We start from the raw sequence: 25,674 nt of genomic DNA on the forward strand, positions 1-25,674 counted from the left end.
GCTATGGGATGCCCTAGTTATATTAAATTAGCAGGAAACTTGTTACCAGACTATATAAAAGACACAACGTAATAAGACGTGACCTTGCCGAGCCTTGGAACCAATCTGCGATGTTTTTCCTTCTTACAACCCTTGCTAATTATCTGCAAAGTTACAGACCCTTTTGTCATGGGTTATTTTTCTTCAAATTGTGAGGGGATTGTGGTTTCTAAATATTTAATTAGTTTTGTTATGATATGAGAATTGTTGCACATGCCAGGCATTTCGATTCTCATATTCTAGTCCTCCTAATTATCCTCAGATTTAGATTGGTCATCCCAAATCTTTTCCGTTTGTAATTATTTACTTCTTAAAGATCATTCAGTGAAGAAATATTTTCACCCTTATGGCTCTTCTTTTCCACAAATGGCTTTTCTGGTCCGTTAATTACCCGCTCAGAGGATTAGAGTTTAAAATAATGCAAAAGAACCTGCAAGCAAGAGGAGTTTTAGAGGGCAAAACAGAGGAAACGAGATTTCTGTTGTTGCTATTTTAAATTCACATTAGCGATTACTCCCTTGGCTTGGATGTGATTTTGATAGACAGGAAAATTATGCCATAAAAATTTTTTTTTCCTGACTCTCAAGACATTACGTAGGATGCTATTTGGACAACATTATGATGAATATAAGACAAACTTCTATTCTCATTGATAGCCAGTATAAATAATCTCCATCTTTACAGACTTCACTGATTATACGGCAGCAGCAAATGTTGGCTAACTTAACACACAAATCAAATTTAACAGAATTAAATTCATAACACTTCGGCCAGTGCGACTTTTAACATCGCACAACTATGCAAAATTTAAAAGTATAACACTGCCGCAGTACTTAATCAATAGAAGTGTCCCATTTTTATTAAAATTACCCTACATTCAATAAGTACTTGGTTTTTTCAACAAGAGGCGAGACAGCACTGGTAGTCACTACCAAAACTGAATTCTGTATCTTTTCTAAGTACTACATTTCTTCAAATTTCTTTGTCAGCTAAATACACTTTTTATCATTACTTTTATTTTGAAGGACTTTATTTTTCACACTCAACCTCTCAGACATTTTGGCAGGAAAATATTCACATAGTGTGTAAGTAAACGCAGAAGAAGAAAAACATAAAGAAAAAAATGGGTAAGAATATCTTGTGTAAGTGCTGAAGGAAAGAATATGAGTAAAGCAATATCTTAATAATATAAACTGAGCATCAAGCCAATTTGCAGGGGAAAGGGAATACAGTATGCAAACTAAACGTTTCTTCGAAGGTTCAACGAAGACAAAACTTGTTGTAAGAACACAGTGCTAAGCAATTATTTGAAAAAAAATATTTTTCTACCCAATACCTAATTTTAACTTTGTACCCTACAAACACCACAAGCTCTGTCTCCTTATGTCATTCTTCTAATGGAAAAAGAATCACTTTATCATTGACTTGTTTAGATTCTACCTTCATGGTCAAGTTATATCCCAACTCAGTAGGAACTTTCATGCAGATACTCAGTTCTCATAGAGGATGCTATTCTCCACTTAAAAATTTTAGCAGCAAGTATGTGCTAATAAAAAGTATGAGGATAAATATATATATAAATCAACTACAGTACATCACATCAGAATCAAATTCTGGCAACAATTGTTCTTTGTCAAAAAAATTTTACGTAGGGAACAAATAAAAAACCTGCTTAACTGCATTGCACTGGAAGTGGAGAGGCAGCTAACAGACTCCCATCCCTTCCCCTCACGCATTTCACAACCTAAGGGTTCTCCAGGAAATCAGAGTCAAAATTGCTGCTCTACTACAATCCCTTGTGAATACAGATAAACAGCCAAGACCCAGAAAATCTGCCTGAATTACCACAACTACACCCTAAGAAAACAACTGTAGGACTGTTCCATCCACTCCATGTGTACAGTTCAATACCGGGAGAAGTGGGGGAGAGGGAGAGAGGGAGAGACACGGAGACAGAGAGAGACAGACAGGCAGAGAGGAGGTACTGCAGAGGCAACCTTTTCATGTAGATTTTGAACAGTGTGGTGTCTATGTAATCTGAAAGAGCCAGCACACCAGTAAGCAAACAAAACTTGCCCAATACCTCTAAACTGAGTACTCAAAGAAATTAATACGGACACATCTTAAACTATTTCTTCCTTACTAAGAAGATTCACTGGAAGGATGTTGGGTCCCTGAAGTGGAAAATTATCAGTTTTGAAGATACCGGGCTTCTGGCCTGAGCACCAGCTGTTTGCCATTTCCCAGAGGTGCTTCTGAGCAGCCCCAGAGCAGCAACAGCTTTCGTACTCAAGGAAGGCACACACGGGTACACAAAGCATCTTCCCGGCAGGCACTGAGAAAGCCAGCAAAACCACACTGGCCAAACAGGGTTAAGCTCTCCTTGACCGCTCACCCAAACCTAGTGATCTCTCTTTACCCCGCTCTCTCTTCCCTTCAGCTGTAAAAGTCTGCATTAATTTAGCAGTTAATCACATTCGTCTTTGTGTCACACCTCATCTGTATTTTGTATTTTAGTTGTTAACTAAACTCACCAAATATTTCCTATGTCTCAGATTAAACTATAAACTTTCCATGTATTGCTTTTATGCCGTTTCTCAAACACTCCAAAGAGTGCTGGACACTTTATTTTATCAGGTTTCACGTACTGACCTTGAATAGTTTCAGGACGTTATGTATTACCTCCCTACTGAAAGTTAGTATTCTTTTAAATTTTCTTTTCATCAAGAAGTACTCACCCAATACTTTCTAAACTGAAATTCTTATTCTTGTCTATTTTCTCAAAGGTTTTTCTGAAGAGAAAACAATTCACTATGTCTTATGATATATACCAGTTGTCATTTCCTTTAAAAAGAAAACTGCATAAATTCTGTATAAATGTTTACCTGTGCTGTCCTTTATCTATGTTGTTAAGACAAGAGAAGAAAAATAAAGGCCAGAAGCTGGAAAGACAGATTCTTGGGGTAGTCTGAGCAGTAGGGCAGACGGAGAAGGCCAAAACACTCCTTAATACCCATAATCTGCATATAAATAGTCAAATTCATCAGAGACTTATGAAGAGATGGATACTTTGTGCTTTGTATTCCCTCAAATTTAATGAAGTCTCACCTGACTGATAAACATACAACAAATTTCACCCGCTTACTTCTGATAAATCAGAACTAATCTTTAATCATGACAAAATATTCATAATCTAATCCTTTTATCAAATTGACTACCACTGCAGGAGCCTCATGTGTTTGCACAATTAAAAGCCCCATGTTAGCTGTATATAATAAGGCATTACATTTGATGCAAATCCTTTTCTATTGAAATAAGTGCCAAGCTGACAGCAGGAAGTAGCTGATAAGAAAGCAACAAGGCATTGCTGATGGCACTGTTGATAACTGAACACCAACTCATAAGCATTCACTCTACAGCCTATTACCCAAAGAGCTCTTCAAGGAAAAAAAGGGAAAGATGAAGAGAAGTATCCTTTCACTGCATCTCAGTCATACAGAAATTGCTGGATGGATAGATTGATAGATAGATAGATGGATAGATAGATGGTAGGGAGAATATAATTTTATATCCACCTACGATTCTGCTACTAAAATAAGCAGAATACAATATCTGCAGCTATATCCTAAGTGTAAAAATATCTCCAATTGTGGAAACAGTAATACCCTAAATATACCATTTTCAAAGAATATTTATGCAGAGAAGACGATACAAAGTACATGAAATTGTGCCTTATTGATCTCCACTGTAAAAGAATGAACTCATTATTGCTTCAGCCATTACCGCAAAAGCTCTTGAGGCCTAGTGCAATTTTCCATATGGACATTATAGAAATAAAATGTGAAAGGACATGGACAGAAGTTGAATGAATCCCTTAAAAGACTTCTGTGCTACATGGACATAAAGTACATCTTCCCACCTCAAGCCACTGCTCACCACTTTCTCTTCTCCAGTTTTAGAAGTTTGTTGTATAATAAGGGAGATTTACTCTGATAACCTTTTTGTACATATCTCCTCCTCTTCTTGATTATATCTTTGAGACGTTATCTAAGAATCTCTGAGACACCTACCCCATATATAACACTATACTCTGTTCTAACGTATGTTAACTCCATAAATACCAGTTTGTGCTCTTGCAAATATATATTCTTACTGGTTATTCATAAATACCTTTATATTATTGAGCACCTTAACTTGCATATCGCGTAACTCAGTAATCATTTGATAGGATAAGTCAATGACTGAAAAACAATTACGTGATTTTCAGACTACATATGGTTCTGTAACCTTATAATATAAGCCACATTAAAAACTTCCTGATTTACAGTTTGTATGAACATTTATTTTAGTTTTAAAAAAAATACGCAAAGGCAGCAGGCTGCCATTCACACTCCTACTCTGAATTAGCTTCGTATCAGCAGCTTGTCTGAGAGGCTCAGACCATCAAGACCTATAAATGTTAGACTCAAATGCTTTAAGTATCCCTACACCATGTCCGGGCTTAGAAGTACAGGGCTGTGTGCTGTGAAGCAGCAAACAACTGCGCGCCTCCGAGAGCTTGCACACTCTTATGCCACGGATCTAACTAGGGCAAGTATACTAAATAATGAATGACGAAAAACAGCTCTATCACTGCAGATTACAGACACTTCGGACACACGGTCACACTGTGCACATTAAACTCTCTTAAGCAATTAAGATTTTTTCACATATTACAAAAAGTGCAACTAAACAGGATGTTTTAACAAACTCTACAAGGTGGAATATTTTAGTTCAGTATTTTTAGAACTGATTTTATTTGCAAAAAAGATACAAAGAAGTTACAGTAGCATATCAACATAACAGTTTTGTTTCATGTAAGGAATCATGGTCAGTTTTTAAGCACATGTGGTATGTCATTATTAAGAAAAGGAAACACTAGAAGTTCTTGTGACTGCTCTTCTCTTTGACCCTTAAACCTTTCCATTTCAGCAACCTCATTAATGTCAAAATGCCATTGGAATGGCTGTCCGCTTTTAAATCTCTACCACTGAAGCAAGGCAAAATCTTTTGGGTTCAATCAAGAATTTCTTCCTTCTGTATTCAGCTAAAAGCTTAATAGAACCACAAAGATCTGAATATCACTTTTACTGGAAAAAAAAAGTGATGAAACAAGATGAATTTTTACACGCAAAAAGTCCTTTTGAGATCCGAACTAAACAAAAATTTTTGGTTTGTTTTGCTTGAACAGTTTTTGGTTTTGACGTAATTGGCAGATTCCTAAAATGTACACTGGCATGCATTGCTTTCATATTTAGTATCAATGCTCAATTCTCTCTCTCTCTCTCTCTCTCTCTCTCTCTCTCTCTCTCTCCCCCTCGCTTTGGGAACACATGAAGTACAATACGAGACAGAAATCTCCAAGAGGCTAATGTATTGGGAGTGTCTCTGCAACTATTAGGGAAGCCATGACAGAGCAGGTGTGGGCAGGGAGAAGTAGAACTCCAGAATCAAAGCCAGGAAAATCTCTCAGCAAGGAGGTCTGGTGTGGGGAGAGCCCTTCCAAAGTGTCCTGAAATGCAGCAAAAAGACAAGGAGACCAGTCTTTGTCACTCAGTGAGTGCTGTCTCCGGAGAGAAGGGTTTAAAATCTCCTCTACTCCGGGCAGTTCCTGCAGGGGGCGCTCACCTGTGGGCGCAGCACAGGGCGACTCTCCTGGCCGCTGGGGAACAGCCAGATCCTAATAGTGGAATCTGGGCCACACTGCAGTATCCCCTGCTACAATGGAATGGGAAAGAGTTCTATGAATTGTCTTCAAAGGCAGTTCTTTTAATGCGCCGTCTCATTTCCATGGTTTTTATTCTATTTTATCTTCTTGTACACACTGACATGTCAATCCTGTTTACTAAGCGATATTCAATGGGTTTCCTATAGAGCAATGAACCTTAATAGGCAGCTTTTAATTGGCCCACATAGGAAACCACATTACTATTAATTCCACAGCTACAGCATAAAATAAAACCATTGCTTCTCAAACTCTAGAGCAATTAGACCTCTTGGCTATTTGGCTAACTCTGCTTCATGATACCCAATGCAGTTAATTATATTATTTGATGTTAATAGTCTCTGTCAGTCTTAAGCATAACTTCTCTTTGATGAATATTTAAATTATATTTGAATAAAAATCTTGGTTACATTTCACATTCAGTAATCATCATGCCCTAATAAAGGCCTACTCGTCAAGGATTGAAATAAATGGCAGTGTACACATAAATGTCTTGAATCAACTATCAAAAATAGTATTTGTTATGATCATCGGTCTATCTCTCTTCTCTAACACATTCTATATTCATTTTTTGAAAGATATATTTTCGTTCACATAACCCACAATCTGATTATGAAAGTTATTTATAAACATTCTTTTAGGTTATATGTACAGAATTTCAAAAATTAGTGATGAGAACACCTTAGACTAGAATATTAATATAATTTAATGTATGGGACAAAAATATGAAATAACAAAAAGTCCTGAGAAAATTATTCTCTCATCTCCTCTTACTGTATAGTATTGCTCTTGAAGAACCCAAAGAAATCAGAAAAAAAAAAAAAAACCTTTGATTTATAAAATATCTTTCAATTACTGATATTAGTAAAGGAAAGGATCTTACTAGTTTTTTCCACACAAAAGCTATTTATATTAAGAGGGCTTGGAGTGAAAGGAACTTCCAAAAATAGGGAGACAGGGAGGGAGGGAGAGTGTAAAAGATAAGTCCACTCATTTAAATTAAAATTCATTTAATTTATTTCACATTACAATAAGAAGACTTTAAACGAGGTATTCATTTACATAAACTGTGAAAATGAGTTATTTTAGCTCAAATTTTTTTAATAAATGTTTTGTTACCCTATCTGCCTAAGTACCACACCTCAAATTTAGTGGTCAGATTTTTGTAATTTTTCAGTATCTTCTTACAAGTCCTAAATCTTTGAAATAAAAAGGTATCAGAAAGACACAACGAAGTGTCCTGAAACACACACATCGACCTAGGAACGGCCAGTGAACACGACTCCAGCTTTTCAAACCAATCATTTATAAATTTAAATCATTTATAAATTTTAAAAAGGGAGATGTGGATTCTGGTTTGGGTAGTTCAAAGCTTATAAACCTTAGGGATCTTTCTTTAAGAAACAAAAAAATCTCAAGTAGAAAAATCAAGCATAAAAGTAAACAGTTATTTTTTGGAGGAAAAAATAATCACAGGTAAAACTTAAAAACCCAACAACCACAACCAACTAAATCCAGTAAACTCAATTAAGATTTTAATTGACTGCCTAGCATTCCTTTCTCATACCTTCTGCTTTTTTTTTTTAAGCTGTGTGCTGCATGGTTGTCTTCTCATACAACAGCTTCATAGTGTCACTTTCTACAACATAGCCATTCTTCTGGGATAGCTGATTGACGTCTGTCTTTTATTAGCAATGGATGAGATACACAAAATATGTACCTGCATTGCCATATGTGCGCACGCTTGCTGCAACACTTCAGAATGGGCCCTACAAACCCTGAAATTCTGATACATTCTGTTTTCCATTACACTCATGGAAGGGGCAGGCAATGCAGAACACGTATAATTTCAAGTACAGCCTTAACACTTGCTCTGTGTAGTCTATATATTCCACCAAGAATTTATAGGTAAAATCTAAGTTCTCTATAAGAACCAAATAATCTCTTAGTATCTTACACATTTAATGACAAAGAATTTTTCATAGACTAACTCTGGATTGATCCACTATAAGCACTGCTTCTCTTCCACTTCCACCTATGTCAGGTGTCATAAGACATACTTAAATTGCAACATGACATCTAGCTTTGCACATTATGTCACAATCAGTAAGGAATATAATGAACAACGGGGCTAGTTCTAAATAACATTTCTTCACCAGAATAGCTAGTAATAGCTCAACCGTACATATGTCTCTAAACCACGGAAAAATGTCCCAATAAACGCAGGCTGAATTTATCAAAAGTTGAATGTCTACTTAGCAGAATCTCCAAATGCTCTTCCTACTCTTAAATCACCATACATGAGCAGAGAAACAGGAAAGTCTGGAGAATGAAATCAAAACCTTTAAAGATTGTGTCTACCTATTGTACTTTTGCAAACTGCACAAAAAACATATTGCAGTGCCTGCAGAGAGACCTATGCAAGTGAATGGCTTTGATGTCTTAAGATTCATGGGCTGATGCATTGATCATGATTCTACCTTAGAGACAGCATAGTATTTTCAAAGACTGTACGTGAATTCAACATCAATGACAGCTCTGTGATAAAAAATAAAAGCAGTTAAGACCACGGGAGTAATTTCAAGTCCACATACATAAAGCAACTCTTACTTCAGACACTCTAAGGTCAAGGGTAGTGTGTTTAAGAGAGGCTGAAAACCACATTTGCTTGCTTCCGGGTGACACATGAAGAAACACTAGAAGAACGGTGACAGAGATGAGTCACACAATATCTTTGATTGATTTATACGAAAAAATAAATATTGAAAGACTACAGAACTATTCTTTGTATTTCTTCATAATGAGATTTTTTTCCAGAAACATCTGAAAGGGACACTGGGTCAAAAACTAACTGTAGGGTAATAAACAGCATTTAGAAATTTAAATTGTTTAATATACTTAAGAAAAGCACATAGCACAACAAGAAGAAAAGATGACTATAACCTGCAAGACAGATAACTTTATATTAGGAAAATGCCATCAGAAACCTAACTGCTCACAATTTATGCAAAGTATCATGTCAATACTGTTGCTTCTCCTTGTTGCGATGGTGTCACTAAGCTCTGTATGTTTACGATTTCAGTACATGATGTATAAAAATTAATAAAGCCATAATAGCTGACAATTTAACTGTTTTTAAATGAACAGCAAATGTTTTTCTCTCTTCATTTAATAAAATTAGACAACAGAATATGCTGTGAATGATCCTGAGTCACCAGTACTGTCCTCCTGCCACACTGCTAGTAAGAAAACAAAGTAAGGATTTTGGGTAAATCGATAACTGTTTTCTCCCCTAAATAATAGATATGTATTTTATTTACCTGGAGATCTCATTAAATGTACCAGGATAATTACAATGGAAATTTGTCAATTTACCTAAAATCCTATTTGATTATTTTTCATCAAATAATACAATGTATTAATAGTAAATACCGTATTTTACCCAGTAAAACTATTCTTTTTTTTTTTTTAAACTATTCTTAAAATTCTATGTGCACATGTACTATTTTCCTGCTAATAAAAATGAAATTGTACATCACAGTAAAAGTAATTCTAAATTCTTAAGTGAAATTCTTATTCGTAATTTGTTCTCTTGTTGCTGTTCTCTTTTTTTTTTTAAGTGGCAGAAAGATGCACTGTATTACATTCCTCCTGTATTGGTCTTGAAAGTGTTCTGGGGAAGATGAATGATAAGAACAAAAGAGAAAGCCAATCCAAAGGAAAATAAGTGACTATGTCTTGATTTGTAACTCTAAAATAAATCCCACAGCTATTGTCTGCAACTGTGGTTAAAGTTCCTCTGTTTTTCTGTTCAAGTATAACTTTTTTTTTTTTTTTTGGTGCCAAGAATTGAACTCAGGACCTTGCGCTTGCCAGGCAGGCACTTCGACACTGAGCTATATCCCCAGCCCCAAAGTGTAATTCCTTAAAAAGGATGCTTGTAAACTAAATTTTTACATTATTAGTATGACATCACAGAAACACATATGTACTAAAACTAAATCACAAAATAGTTACTCAAATTGGTATTAGAAAACTGTTGTCCATGAGAAGATCTTGTGTGCTTCACTCGTGTGTGTGTGTGTGTGTGTGTGTGTGTGTGTGTGTGTGTAAAATGCCCCCGGAAAACTCAATGGCCACAAAAAAAGCTTCATTAAATAATAATTTATTTAAATTTTGGACATCTGATTAGCCACTAGTGTGTCTAGGATATGAATGAGGCAAATAAGTTCTGTCAACTCACTTGCTTAAGTTTATACATTTAAATACAATCCATATTTTTGTGTATAGCAAAGAATGCTCAGGGGGAGTAAAAACTACAAGGTGTACAGCAACATATGTACTATAAAAACAGCCTGGTCATCTGACCTATAATATTCATCACGCAAATGAGAAAGCTGGACTAGATAATCTCTAAAGCTGTGAAAAGCACTAAAAAAGGCCATTATGATTGTATCGAAATTTATAGATCAAATGAAATATCCACGTTTACTATTACTTTGACTCTACTTCCTCACCTTTCTACTTTCAAAAAATAAAAACTGGAGCCCAGTCACCAGAACTAAAATGACATAAAGCTTTGTTTAAAAACACTAATTTCGGGGCTGGGGACTTAGCTCAGCGGCAAAAGCACCTGCCTGGCAAGTGCAAGGCCGTGAGTTCGGTTCCCGGTACCGGAGAAAAACCAAAAAAAAAACCACTAATTTCCCTTCAACCTGTCTGTGTGCAAAAAGAGAAGAAAATTCAAAGTTTTAAAATATGATTGAAGTTTCTGGATCTCACTGAATAATCCTTAGTTTATACTGAACACTAGTACTGTGCCGCTGAGAGGACAACATTGCCTTCCCAAGCCGATAGACACACTATGAAAACTAAAATCCACACATTATTGGGAAATACTAGTAAAAATAAGCAGTCACACGTATATTCTCTGCCCTCATTATTAGTAAGAAAATTGTTCAGCTAATTTTAATTTTCATTTAAAAAGATGAAACAGAACACCCTGTGGTGCAGAATCTGGGATGTGACATTGTATCTTTTGCCATCATTTGATAAGCAAGGTCCTAAGGGATATTTAGATAATTCATCTCCTAGACCATTTTATAATTTATTAGTCTTTCTTGTATACTAAATGTGAATGTTTAATATGGTTTGTGTTTTTATTATTTTACTGCCAATAGCCTCTCCTTGCTATAACGAGTGCTTTGGTTTAAATGCCCATCAGTAAGCGACATGCAAAGTATGTGTCCAATTAGATATACCAATTAGAGCTTTAATGGTTATTTATTACTGCACTAAGGTTCAAGAATCTATACTAGTAACCTCTCAAATCCTTGGCCAAAGACATGTGGGTTGTAATTCCAGTTACTTGTCTTGAAATAACTCAGCCACGAGTGAGAGAATTAGTGGAAATCCATCAAGTAACAGAAAATAACCTAAGTAAATTGCATAGAGATGATGGGTTAGTAGCATTTGAGTTATTTATTTTTCCCCCTATGTATTTCGTCCTAATGGACAAATGGTTGATAAACCTGACACCACGAATAGATAAAAGCACTCGGGATAAACAGCGTAAGGGTAAGAATGGAGTTTCTCAGAAGTAGCAGACTTAGATCCTATGGGAATGAGTAAGTGTACTGAGTAAGGCAACAGAAGAGTATCCCGACTAGTAAGCACTTATAATAATGTAAGAATATAACATACTAGCTCCCCAAATACTATGAAACATCAATTTAGATGAAAAGGCAGATTGGGCTAATTTTTCTCCCCTGATAAATGCTACTAATGAGGAAGAGATCTGAAGATCATAAAAAAATTGAAAAATTTACTGTTACCTGTATAGAGGTATCAGTATACATGTGTTTATTAAATTAAAAAAAAAAAAACTCATGAAGCTCTGACTTGGACACAAAGCTTCTTTAGAAAGAATGAATGATCAATATCAAAACTGAGCAGCTTGTATGTCAAGGAGAACACACACAAAGTGAAATCTATAATCACGAAGTCTGCCAGAGAACACTGGCACAACTGCGACTGCATTTTAATGGATTTTCCTGGATGGATTCTCAGAAGCTTCGATGTTCACCATTTCTTACAGTAAAATTGTGTGTATGTATTTAAGTATCTCCTTTGTTTAAGTAACTTATGCATAATTAATGCCTATTAGTGTATTTGAGAATAACACAACTATCCAAAAAAATCAGCAATGTAAATTCAAAGTTATTTAAGACTTTTCATAAAATTCTAAAGAAGTATTAATCATTCAGTGTACAGACAATTTGAGTTTTTGGCCTCTGAGGCAAACAATTCAGCCCTTTTCAAAGGTTCATGACATAAAAAAGGGTTATCATTCTGCTATTCATTCCCAGGGATATTTTTAAATGAATGAGGAGATCATACAGGCAGCAACAGAATAAAGTATGTCATCTGCAATAACTGCTGATTCCCCAAGGGTAATCAGAGGGGGCTGGGATATGATCAGCCACGTTCCTTTGCAGCTCCAACAACGCAGGTATTGAATGACTCTTTTTAAATAGATTCCTTGGCCCACATCCCAACCCTCCAGTGCAAGGTCCTTAGCTATGTGACTTGCTGGCACCAAGAAGGTGGAACGGCAGAGGGAAAGACCACACTGCTTGTTTCAGGATGCACGGTGCTCTGCACTGCGAAGAACTGACAAACCCATGCACGCACATACATATTTCGTAACGCACTCCTTCAGATCCTTAGTGACACAAGAAAATGTCATCACATGAAGTGTTCTTGGGTTTAAAATGTTAAATAAGGTCAGACGTGGTGGCACACTCCTGAATCCCAGCACTAGGGAGGCTGAGGCAGGAGGATCGTTGCGAGTTAGAGACCATCCTGGTCTACAAAGTGAGCTCAAGGCCAGCCTGAACTGCATAGGGAGACCCTGTCTCAAAAAGACCAAAAGAAAAAAAAAGTTAAATAAACTATAAATTATTTTTAATTTATAAATTATAAATAAACTTAAATAAATTATAAATTATTACTTAGAAATAATAGACCAGGACATCTATAGATTTAGAAAGGGGAAAGTCAAGGATAGAAAAGTAATAAATAGGGATGGAAGAGGAATAGATTTTGTGGTACCTACACATTAGGGCCCATTTCCATCTCCCGAACCTTTGTGTCCCTTGGTTTAAAATAATAAACTTCACCTCACTTCCAGAAGCTAGGTTTTCTCCTTTCCTTTATGACAGCGATGGCAAATCTTTTAGAGATTGAGTGCCCAAAGTGCAACCTGAAACCCACTTATTTATCGAAAAGTGCAATTAACCCTGAATACTGAGGTTAGTTTAGAAAAAAAACAACTGTTACCAATGGTCAGCTGCCGGGTCATGCTCAAACAGAGGGCTCTCTGTGTCCAGGCGGCATGTGTGCCACGGGTTCGCCACCACTGCTTTGTGATAACTACCTCTTAATGACACCCTTACTTCATCAACCTTGAACTTATTCACTTTTTAATTCTGTAAGAACAGTTACTGCCCAATTTTTGCCGGTCTGTGCAAGATTGATTACCATTTTTCTACATTTCTATCCTTAAATTCTGTTATCTTGAAAATTCTAGCAATATTTATATATGAGCAGTTAGAACAGAAATCTTCAGCATCACCAAGAAAAATAGCATCACTTTTATAGTTTACTACTGGCTTATAAGACACTCTCCTCGTATGCCCGCTCCATTTTCCTTGATAGCAACTTTATCTCTGCTCCTCAAACGGCAGGGGTTGTCTAGGGCTTCCACATCCTCAAACTACACAGTCTCGGGGTAATGTCGTCCATTCCCCTGCAGCTACCCACTTCAAATCTCTTCCATCTGGATGTTCACCTTTGGCCACTCGTGCAGACACCAAACCTGTGTCTGCTGAAATACAGTGCTACCTTGGTTCACGAATGCTTTTGTTTGTGAACAATTTCTTTGCTAACAAAAGCATTTGGCAAAATTTTGTTTCTGTTTGTGAACTCTGCATCAAGGGACCAACATGAACGTGGCCACCTTTTTCAAAATCGGGCAACAAATGAAGTTCATAAACTGGTGTCACTGTATTTGTAAACCTAACACTCCGTACCGGAGCAAACTTAAAGGAGCTGACGTGAGCATAACAAACATATACTGAATTTTGTTCAACGACAAACAACACAGCTATGTTATTCTACTCTAATCAGTCCCTACCTATACATGTGGAAAACATGTTTGGCTAACTAAAAGAACTAAAGACCTTATGACAGGTCCCTGAGTCTAGGACATGTCAACCTTTCACTGCACAATTTCAGTACCAAAAAAAGGCTATGTTTCAGTCAATTACACAAAGTACACCTTCCAAACACAGGGAAGAGCTGAAGCATGCACTATCACTCTCTTCTCCTTGTATGTACAAAGGTACACTAATATGCATACGGCAGCACAAAGTGGCCTATTAAAAATGACCTATCTACACACATTAACTTCACATTCAATACTGAAATATAAATTTGTAATTTACATACTTATTTACTTTCAGATCTCAGGGCAAAAGTGCTAGAACATTAAGAAACTATTACAAAGCTAAATTAAAAACAGAAACACGAAGAAAAGCGGCAAACTGACTTGATGACAATGAATAGATTCTTAAGAGAGAAGAATATAAACAAAGAGAGGTTGAGAAAGAACTTCAGGAACAATTCAGCACATCAGTTTAAAGCACTAAATTATAATCAAGTACTGCAAAACACAGATACTGTTAGCAAAATCCTAGTTTTTGTATTAATCAAATCAAAGATACTCAGAAGTAACAGCAGAAACATTTTTGTTAATGAACTCAAACTGTTTTAAGTGTTTCCATATTGTACTGTCTCACAACAATTATCTTCAAACAGTACTAAAAATATCTGTCATGGTGACTATTTCATAATGTATAAAATGTAAACAATTTTAAGAAAGAATTTCTATTTGTACTTTTTAGGATGAGCCACTCAGAATACTTCAAGGACAAACATGCATGTTGAATACTCCTCATCCAAAAGATTCTGAAATACTGCTCAGTAGGAGAGGTCTGAAATTTGAAATACTTAGATGAAGCAGTTCAGATTTTAGGTTTCTGGATTAGGGATGCTCAACCGGTAAAATCTGTGAAAGTCCAAAATCTGAAACATTTCTGGTGTCAAGCATTTTGATCTGTTACTAACAAACCTTACTTTCACACTTTTAAATGAGGATAAGATAGAAAGTGGAGAATGAATACTAATAATTTTATGATCAAGGTCTGAAGTAAAAGTGTATTTATTTGCTTGACTCAACTAGTAGAAGTGGTAATTGGAGGAGGAGAAAGATGAAAAACTTTGAAATACAAAGTAAATATACTGCAATGGCAGCAAAATGTCTGTGTCTCTATCATTGTATACACAGAAAAACTTTATTATTTTTATTTGACATTTCCAAAGAGAAATTTTATACATTAAAGAAATAAACATGAGTCTCTCTGTTGAATTACAAAATATCAGATTTTCAAGGTTATAAATGGAAAAATTTGCTAAGTTGTTAAGGGTTTAGCACTTTAAAGAGTCAAGTTATTCTACATATTCAGAAATTATTCATAATGATTCAGTTTCAAAAATACTGCCTACCTTGTTTTTCTTGTAGTTATTGGAAACTCTAAACTAGTCAAATATGACAGAATTCCTTAAGGTTTTTAGTGTGACACACATATAGGGCACTTGTCAATTACAACTATGAAACTAATTTTAAAATCATCTCAACCCTGCCTTCCTTTTCAGTGAAGTGTTCATGTTTAAACCATCATTCTGCTGATTGAAAAATTATAGGTCACCAGTGTAATACAATTTAGAATGTATTTTCTGCTGTTAGTGTTGGAATTGTCCCTTATTTGTACCAATACTCCATAGAACTGTTTGCAGATTTTGATAATAAGGGCAGAAAGAACAAATAAAGGCTTTTACAGAGTTTAAATGCTCCCAATTTCTAGATTTTCTTTTAAAAGCATAATATCAGCCAGGTGTGGTGGAGCAAGCATGCAATGCTATATCCTCCAGAGGTTGAGACAGGAGTATCACAAGTTTGAGGCCAGCCTGAGCAATTTAGGGAGACCCTGTCTCTGAATAAAATTAAAAAACACCTGGAGGTGTAGGTTCATGGTAAAGTGCTTGTCTAGCATAAGCAGCTAAGTTTAATTTCCAGTACTGCTAAAAAAAGGTACAGTAATATCAAGAAGCGCAGCCCCATATTTACAAAATAAACAATGCTTTATCCTCTTGTTTCCTTTAATATGGAATAATATTCATATATAAAAGTACAAGACACATCTGATTCGACCACCTAAAATGTATAATCCCTTAAACCCAATTCTGCCAAACTTTCTCTTTGAACTAACTCCCACTGCCTTTGGCTGGTCAGTCTAGTAAAAACAGGTGATTACACATAATAATTCTTCTCTTCTATTTCACTCCAGCCTGCCTCTGAAGACCTAACTCGTATCACTACCACTGAAAGGTGAATTAACATGTGAATACTGGGCTAAATGGTCAACTACTAGCAAGTGTCTGTTCTGTCTGCCAAGGGCAGGCAGTTCTCAGATTCTGAAAGACCATGTGCAAAATGTGGAGCAGGTTTAGTATCCATCATTTCATATGCCTGACACAGAAATGTCTCAGATCTTAAGGGTTTTTTTAATACCTGCATATATATAGTAGATATAAGGAAGATAAGACAAATCTAAACATAAAAGTTATTTGTATTTCAAATATATCACAGACTTATAACCTGAAGGTAATTTTATGCAGTATTTCATTCGGTTTGTGCTTTGACTTCAACCCATCACATAAGCTTACATGCAGTCGTGTTTTCTATTGGTGTGGTTTCACGTTGGTGTTCAAAAAGTTTCAGATTCTGTAGTATTTCTGGTTTTGGGTTTTCAGATTAGGGAAGCTGACCTTTCAGAATCCGTCTAACCCAGGGAAGTTAAGCTCTAACATTGGATTTGTTTTACAGGCCAGAATTTCACACTTACGCTACTCATAAAAGATGGAAGCACTATTTATGCAAGCACTATTGATGCAAATGGCATTTTGGGCTGAATTTTATAACAATGTCAATAAGATGTTAAAAGCAAAATCTAACGGAAATCTTTCAACAGCAAGGTGATACATCCAGTCTAGCTTCCTACAAAACATCTTAACGACCTTATCAGACTCAGCATTAAAAAAAAAGTGACCATAACTGTCAATAAAAATATGCCACAACAAAATGTGGTGACCCACTCTTAAAACTTTGAGATTTCTTCCATCTCTTCTTTTCTTTTTTCTTTAGTTGTTTTCACTGTGTCCATACTGAACAATGCCCTATTTAGAAAACTCACTACCATACTTTAAGGTGGACTAAGGAATTAGAAAACTAATCATAATACTCTGCCCAGATGAAGCAGGTATGTGTGTGTGTGTGTGTGTGTGTGTGTGTGTGTGTGTGTGCATGTATGTGTGTGAATGAGACTAGAATGATGTAGGGCTTTCCTAGTAAACAAAATATAAAACATCAGCAATAATCTGAGCGGCACTTTAGTGTCCCTTACAAAAAATGTGGAGGGCTGGACAAAGAAATTCTGAAGTGGGATATTGCTGTTTTAGTGCATGATAATTATAGCCATTTTCATATCTTATATATACAAAAATTCTAATTAATATGGCAGTACCACAGCTTAAAAAGAAAAGATGGTAAGAGTTGTGTACTGTATCTCAAATGCAGAAGGTCCCTGATATGTAAAGCTTAACTTGGGATTTTTCAATTTCATCATGGTGCAAAAGCACGGTAGAACTGCACGAAGAATATTGATCTTTTCCTGGGGTAGTGGGAGCCAGAGACCAAATTCTCTCATGATGACTGGCAATCTTGGCTCCTAGCCGGCCATGTGATCACAAGGGTAAATCAATGGCTGACACTCTACACTGTGCTATGATGTTCAGTAGGCTAGGCATGGAAAGGCATCTGATTTAAGATACTGGTAATCTATGACGAATTTAGTGGGACATACTCGTGTTATAGGTCAAGAAGCCCCTTGTCTACTTTCTGTAAGTGAGCAGACCTCAATGGAGAAAGAAAACAGATAAAAACAACCATAGCTTACATTTCATCCAAGGAATTAAAACATTCTGTCATGTCTGAATATATATATTCAGACTAAATATATATATGTGCACACTCTATATTCATCATATTCATTCTAACTTCTCTGAGTTATGATCTCTGCAAAGCAGCTAACGACTAATTAACAATACTTTCATACAAACTACAATGGCTGCTATAATGTGTGCATAGTTTCCATCTGTGTCTGGCAGCAGTGTCTGTCTGTGTTTTTAATACAAACTATAGTGCCTTTAGGAAATTAATGTCATCATATTTTATATTATCCTGAAGTTTAGCTTTTCTAATTGTGGATGATAAATTCTATTTAATTCTGAATTTTAAAAAAAAAGAAAATTTGCCTTTCGTCTTATATTGAAAATCTTTTTTTTTTTTTTTTTTGTACTGGGAATCAAACTCAGGACCTAGTGTTTGCCAGGCAGGCGCTGTGCTGTGCTGCTGAACTATATATCCCCAGCCCTAAAATCATTTCATAAAAAATTTTAAAAAAATAAATAAATAAACCAAGACAAACAAAAAACAGAAGAGAAAGAGAAAGAGATAGGAATGGTTTAAACTATAAAGTGCAGAACCTTACTAGATTTAACTGTCTGTATACTGTTTGAAGAAAGCAGACAGCTCCCCTTAGTATTCAACAATGTCATTTCTATCTTGACTTAAAAATCTCTGGTATGCTGATGGTACTTGCTACTAGTTTTCTAGTATTATGACACTCTCAGGACGAGGATAAATCTGCTAGGAAAGATAACCAAAAATTATTCAATCTATTGAAATGGTATTTTTCTCTAATTCCTTGGAAAAACAAGGAACTCTATTCCCAGCTATACGCTTTCTTAGTTTGAACTTGTTGTTTTATTCTTGTTTATTGCTGTTATCAAAAGCAGGAAAAGATTAGCCAGAAACTGGGTAAAAATATCTGCAAAACACATAACTGATAAGAAGGGCTGTTATTCAAAGTACACAATGAATTGCTAACTAAACAAGAGAAAAACTCGATTTTAAAAACCGAACACCAAATAGAATATTCACCAAAGAAGACACACAGGATAATAAGCACATGAAAAACGCTCCCACTATGAAATTACAGATTAAAACAAAAATGAGATGCCACTACAAACCTATTAGAATGGCTAAAAACCAAACACAATCAACATCAAATGCCAGTAAAGTGTAGGCCAGCACATAGTACTATTGATTGCTGGTAGTAACACAAAACAGTAGTCACTTCTGAAGACAGCGTCTGGCAGTTTCTTATGAAACTACACATACTTTTATTGTACTCCCTGACATTTACCCAAATGAACTGAAAACTTCTGTGCACAGAAAACTTCCATACAGATATTTATAGATGCTTTATCCATAAAAATAAAAATTTAAAGCAATCATAATGTCCTTCAGTTTGTGATGAGATGAACTGTGGTAGCATCTAGTCAATGGAGTATTTTTCTGTGCTAAAAAGAAATGAGCTAAGAAAAGACACAGTGAAAATTTAAACGCAATACAGAAGAGAAAAAATAGGAAGTAGAGAAGTTCAAATACTCCCCAAACTACCTATTACACTGTTTCAAAAATATTTTACTATAGAAGCTCATTTGTTCCATTTATATTGGGCAGGGGATATAGCTCAGTGGCATAAGCATTTGCCTGGCAAGCCTGAGGTCATGAGTTCGAGTCCCGATACCAAAAAAAAAGGCTATGTTCCATTTATATTACTAGTTTATCTTAGTGTGATGAGATCAAAGTTTTGTGTTATTATTTTTTGTGTGAGAATTGTTTTGGTCTATGTCTTGTACTTTACTTGGAAGTTAATAAGCAATGCATTAACTATTGTTATTCTCTCATTACTTTGTTATGAAATTTTTTTTTTTATTCTCATTTAAAAATGCATATTGCCAAGTCAAAGAACCCAGTCTGGAAAGGCATATGATTCTAACTATTTCACATTTGACAAACAGCAGAACTAAGGAGATGGCACGAGGATGAGTAGTTGTCAAAGGTCTCAGAGGAAGAAGAGAATGAATAAGTGAAGCAGCAGTTTTTAGGGCAGTGAAACCATATGACATAATGGTGGGCATATATCATTACGCATTTGTTAACACACACAGAATGTACAACACCGAGAGGGAACCCCAGTGTAAACTATGGGCTCTGGGGGACAGGACATGTCGCTGGAGGTTCAAAAGACTGAAATGAACCCCTGGGGTGTGAGACACTGATAAGGAGAGACATGTACTTATTCAGCAATAAATCAGCTTTGCTGTGAACCTAAAACTGCCCTAAAAACTAATGTTGGTTCAAAGAAAAAAGTTCAGGAGCCATTATTAACAAAGACCCTGGCCATATAAACATCCTTATTACTGAATATACTTCAAACTTTTTAAGCCTTAAAAAATAAGGAAATATCTGAATTAGTCTTTATTTTCCAATACGTAAGATAAAAAAATGTATACGTGACGTATCTTCCGTCTACACTAAAATGCGTACATTTGAATGTTGTAGGAAATGTAATATTAAGTAGAAATCCACATCAGTAGGTGAAAATCCAATGCAATTTAATTTATAGGCTGTGGTATGGGTAGCATCTGCCCACTTTGTAATTAGGGTAACTTTGCAGTTTCCGACCTGGTAAAATGGGGTATTAACACGTGAATATTTACCTTTGTGTCATAATTTTGAAGGCATCTGGGAGGTAGCAGTCTGTATTCTCCATCTGAAATGGGTCAGCATCACAAATCTTGTCATCTGTCCGACCGTAGTTAGCGCTCTCAATCATGATGACGTCACTGCCCGGACATCGCAGATCAATAGAATAACCTTCACAGGATAATTCTCGTCTGACTAACCCAAATGGCAAAGCTGCTCTGCTGAAACCTTAAAGTAAAAAGAAAGAACTACACTTTAACCCGTTCATAGCAAACTGTTTTAATGAAGCTTTGTTAATATGGAACATGTTTATAATCAGAGTGTCATATACACACCTTATTTATTCTTACCTATATCAGGAATTTATTATTCTGTCTATGTGTCTTTATTTGGACTTAGCATTTTTTAGGGGATTTGAAATTATACTATCAAAACATTTTCTACATAATTTAGCATAAACACAAATTAAATGGTTCCTCTGGAATACGTCTAAAGAAAAATGACAAAGTTAATCAACTTCATAAGCAGTGACAAGTTTTAATGCAAATATCGAATGTCACTCCTCATCAGGAACAATTTTTATTCATGAAATGGAATAAACGCTCTGCTATACACTATACACTCTGCTATACTACTTTGTTGTTTAACACACACATACTCATTGTTCACACACACACACACACCATTAGTCTAAAAATAATTAATTTCTCTCAAAGTATTTATGATATTGAGTACTTATGTCGCACTAACTTTTTCAATTTATAGATACTACAGCTGCTATTACTGAAAGGGTTTAGCAGATAGACATTTGAAGATAGCATTACTATACTCCAGTGCAACTCAATCCTGTCCAACAAGTTAAAAGACCTAAAAGCAACAAAATTTTTCTAGGCTTTCGTTGTATGATCTACAACATGGACATGAAACATCTGTGACATTACTTTTAATACCTGCATGGTTCCAAAGGGAAATAATGTATGTAAAGGTATAAATGCCAAAGGAATTTATATATGGTATATCAGATTGTTGACAACCACTGTGTGTATGTGATATACAAAAGATTCTTGAGTGGAATGAAAGGGTAGAATGTCAAGTTTTAATCACAGCTTTCACCCAGGAGTCCCATGGAATAGTATCAAGGCACAGGACAAAAGGTAAAAACACAGAAAACCAAGCATAGCGAAGATGTCTGTATGACAGACAGCTGTGCTATACTAGCGTGCTGTGCTACCAAGAATGGCTCAACACTGCCTGAATGTTTTAATTCGGTTCTTTAGCTTGTCACTATCTGCTGCACCTCTATTACAAAAGGCACGCTTTATTTTTATTTCTATTGCTTTAATTACTCTGCATCCTATGACTTATCCTACATATTCTGTTTATAGAGAAGCTGACACTCAGAAGTAAAAAAAAAAAAAAAATGCCCTTACAAATTATAAACTTCCAACTTAAACTGGGTTGTATCTAGGTCAAGGTAATTTGAAAATCACCCTCTGTATTCTTATCACACAGCTCCGGTCACTAATTCAATGAAATATAGTCATCTGGATAAAAATGCATCTATTTTCTAAGATATGAATGAAATTCCAGAAGAGTTATCAGGTCACACAATGGTATGGTTTAAGATACCATTAATTCTCAAACTTAGTGCGCCCTCAGTTCTGCTGAAAAAGATGTAACTGGACTGAAAGAGGAAAGAAAGAAAGACTGATTTAAAACACAGGCATCTTCAGGGAATCACGGTAAACATCAACCTTGGAGGATTTCCACTAAGAAAGCTTAAGGTACTGAGACAGCATTAAACGTATGTGGAAAAGCACAGTATTAATGAAGGGGAAATACAGAAATAAAAAAGCCCATGTCAGGACGAACAGCAAGGAAGCCAAACTAAAAAGACGCCTCTCCAAACAGGGCTTTCGTGTTTACATTTATATACATATGAAATATGCAATTATATATTGAAATATATAATACACATATTCATATATGCAGCACTCATAATTTTTCTCTCCTGATCCTATACTGTCTAAATAATTCAGTTTAAATTAATATTATTATATTTGCTGTAATGGAAAATACTTATGGCATCAGGAGTTGAACGTATTTGTGGTAAAAACGATGTGGAAATTCAAACAAGTTCCATGAAAAATAATTTTAGAGCACAAGCTATTAAGAGATGACTTCTAATTGTTCAACAATAAAACAGAATAAACTATATTATTAAAATGTTAGGACTATTAGAACACCCTATTAAAAGACTAGCTTGGAGCCATAATTCACAATTATTACCATTATATCAAAATCATAATTAATTATGCACCTGTGTGATTTTAAACTGAATCTTCTAACTTTTGTGCTTATTTTTAATTCGCGGGACTATACTTATGACCCTGGATGAATTTTATTGTTTTTAAAAGTTACGCAGTTGAGTGTCTTGCTGTTTTAGTAACACACAGGAAGAATTTTTAAAGCCTGTCATGGACATCCAAAAAAAGTAAAGTAAGGAAAGTGCAGATCAAAATAATTTAGTAGACTTAATAAAAATCTACCGGCAAAAAGAGATCATTGTACGTGTGCTTTCACTGCAAAGAACCTGAGATTTCTAGGGGCTGGGGATTTAGCTCAGTGGCAAAAGCGCCTGCCTGGCAAGCGCAAGGTCATGAGTTCGGTTCCTGGTACCGGAGAAAAAAAAAAAAAAAAAAAAAAGAACCTGAGATTTCTAATGATGAATATTACCGAATATTTCAATGTCTATTGTTTTCAACGTGTTTTTTCCAAATTCTTGCTCTTACTTGTCCACTGAACTTCATGTATCTTTATTAACATGCTGATTATTAGAACATGTTACTGTCCATATGCATTTTCAGTATGCATCTACCCTACTAGACTGTGATGGTGAGGTCTTAGTCACAATGCCGATACCATGAGTAGCACATTCAGACATATTCCAATAAAGGGTGTGGAACCAAACTGCTACATCAAACAAGCAATATTTGTTTATCATAAACTGCAATGTGCTTTCCTCTGTAGTATTTGTTCTCCTTTGGTAGTGAAAATGAAAATCGTCATTATTTTTTAAAAAGACAGAAATGACTTATAATAAATGAAAGCTATATGCCATCCCCCAAGAAAAACAACAAAATGGCTGGGGTTTTAGCTCAGTGGCATAAGCGCCTGCCTGGCAAGCTCAAGGTCCTGAGCTAGATTCCCGGTACCTAAAAAAAGAAAAAAGAACAACAACAAAAACGTATTTAAATTCTGTGTATTTGTTGTGTTCTATGTATGTATTAATGGGATTCATCAGTGTTTCTCGTATGATAGTTAAGCTACTTATTTGTGAATTTTTGTTGATCTAAACTGTGTTTATAACAAGAAAAAAAATATGAAAAGTGAAATAAAATTAAATAGTGTTATAACAGGTAATATTGAAATAACTCCTTGCTGGTGTGGGGCTGAATGTTTGCACAGATCTTTCTGGAGTAGTTATTTCAAAGTCTTAGTGGAAGGGGGAACCAAATGCAGGCCAGTTATAGAAGGAAAAGTTTACATAAATTTTTAAGAAAAGTGCACATGGCTGTGCCTTCTTTGGACACTGCACATTATTTCTCTGAAAACTTAAGGGAATGGCTCAGCCTCTTCATCCTAGTACTCAGGGGGCTGAGTCAGAAGAATCCCAAGTTTGAGGGCAGCCAGGGCAGCTTAGCAAGACCCTTTCTCAAAATAAAATTTAAAGGCTTACAGAAGGAAAAACTGGGCTGTAATGCAACGGTAGTGCGCTTGCCTAGCATGGGTTCAATCTCCAGCGCCACATTAAAAAAAAAAAGGTTTGGAAAGCCCAACTCAATACTTTCAAAGTAAATTAAATCAGACAAAGACCTTAGTCCTAAAAACATGTACTTACTCCTTTATTTATATCACATTAATGACCTTCCATACTGAGGGTAGGAAAAAAATTGTAACAAAGTCATTTTTATAAACTTTCTTCCTTTCTACGAAGCAATTCTCAACTATTTAAAATGAGCTACTTTAGAGTACATATTGTCAAAAACTCGTTTGTCAAGTGCGTCACTGATCACCAACCCTGACTCCGTCAGTCACCTGGTAAAGCTTTCAAAGGTGACAGGTCTGCAGGCTGTATTCCAGACCTACTGAATCAGAATCTGCACTTTGATGAAGCAGGGCTGTGTACTGGCAGAGGAAAACCTGACTTACACTGTACTGATAGAATAACTAAGACGTGCCGAGAATTTCTCTAAGGTCTTCTAAAATTAGTTTTCATTTCTCCATTGAGATTACATATTTGTTAAGTCATTGTCATATTTCCTCTTAATCCTCTAATATAGTTTTACTTTAATCTACGAACATTTCTGTAATAGCTGCTTTCAAGCGTTTGTCTGTTAAATCTATCACCTGGGCCCACAGCAGAGGCAATTTTTATAGAGTATTTTTTCTCCAGAGTATGGACAATCTTTCCTATTTCTTTGTGTATCTCATAAAATGTTTGTAGTTGCTAAAAAGTGTGTTTTTTAAATAATACACTTAGCAACTCTGAATGCAGATGTCTTTCTCCCTGAGAATTACAGAATTATTGATACTGTGATAAATAGTGTCCTGAAGGAATCTACAGAAAAATCTGTTTTCCCCACAGAGTGCAGCTACCTATGCCTCTGCTTGTGGCTTTGTTTTATTTTATTTTTATTTTTTTAGCCTACATACCTAGAAGTCATCACCGTCTGTATAATTCAGTGGTCAGCCAATGACTGGGCACTGGCCGCACCAAAACGCTGAGCTCATACTCCGGACCCCACTCTCCTCTGACCTGGGTGTGCGTTAGGGAGAGTACTCAAGGTGTGCCCACTTTTCAGTCCTCCTGTTACTTTCTGCCAAGTCCCCTCATGTCTTTGTACATGTGTAGCTTCAAAGACGCACAGAGAATCTCCGGCTCTTTCATTTCTGTGATTGACCTGTTGAGTGCAGGTTGACCTCCCAGTCTTCCCAAATGGAACCACACATAACTAAAGGCTGGCAGCCTTCCTGGCCACGCTGTTAGGCATGGCGGGTTTGGCCCTCAACT

The 25,674-nt window shown here is 35.8% G+C and overlaps 1 protein-coding gene across 11 annotated transcripts in view; it reads right to left on the reverse strand.

The window, feature by feature from the left end:
• Positions 1–25,674, reverse strand: part of Adgrl2 (adhesion G protein-coupled receptor L2) — a 273,166-nt gene that overhangs the window by 62,881 nt on the left and 184,611 nt on the right. For all 11 annotated transcript variants that reach the window (XM_013514481.1, XM_013514478.1, XM_013514474.1 and 8 more), the window contains one exon: positions 20,615–20,828. In XM_013514481.1, the coding sequence (XP_013369935.1) occupies positions 20,615–20,828 (214 nt within the window). The remainder of the gene's footprint in view (positions 1–20,614; positions 20,829–25,674) is intronic.

This window comes from Chinchilla lanigera, unplaced genomic scaffold, assembly GCF_000276665.1.
Source record: "Chinchilla lanigera isolate Chin_1 unplaced genomic scaffold, ChiLan1.0 scaffold00022, whole genome shotgun sequence".
NCBI classification, from domain to species: Eukaryota; Metazoa; Chordata; class Mammalia; order Rodentia; family Chinchillidae; genus Chinchilla; species Chinchilla lanigera.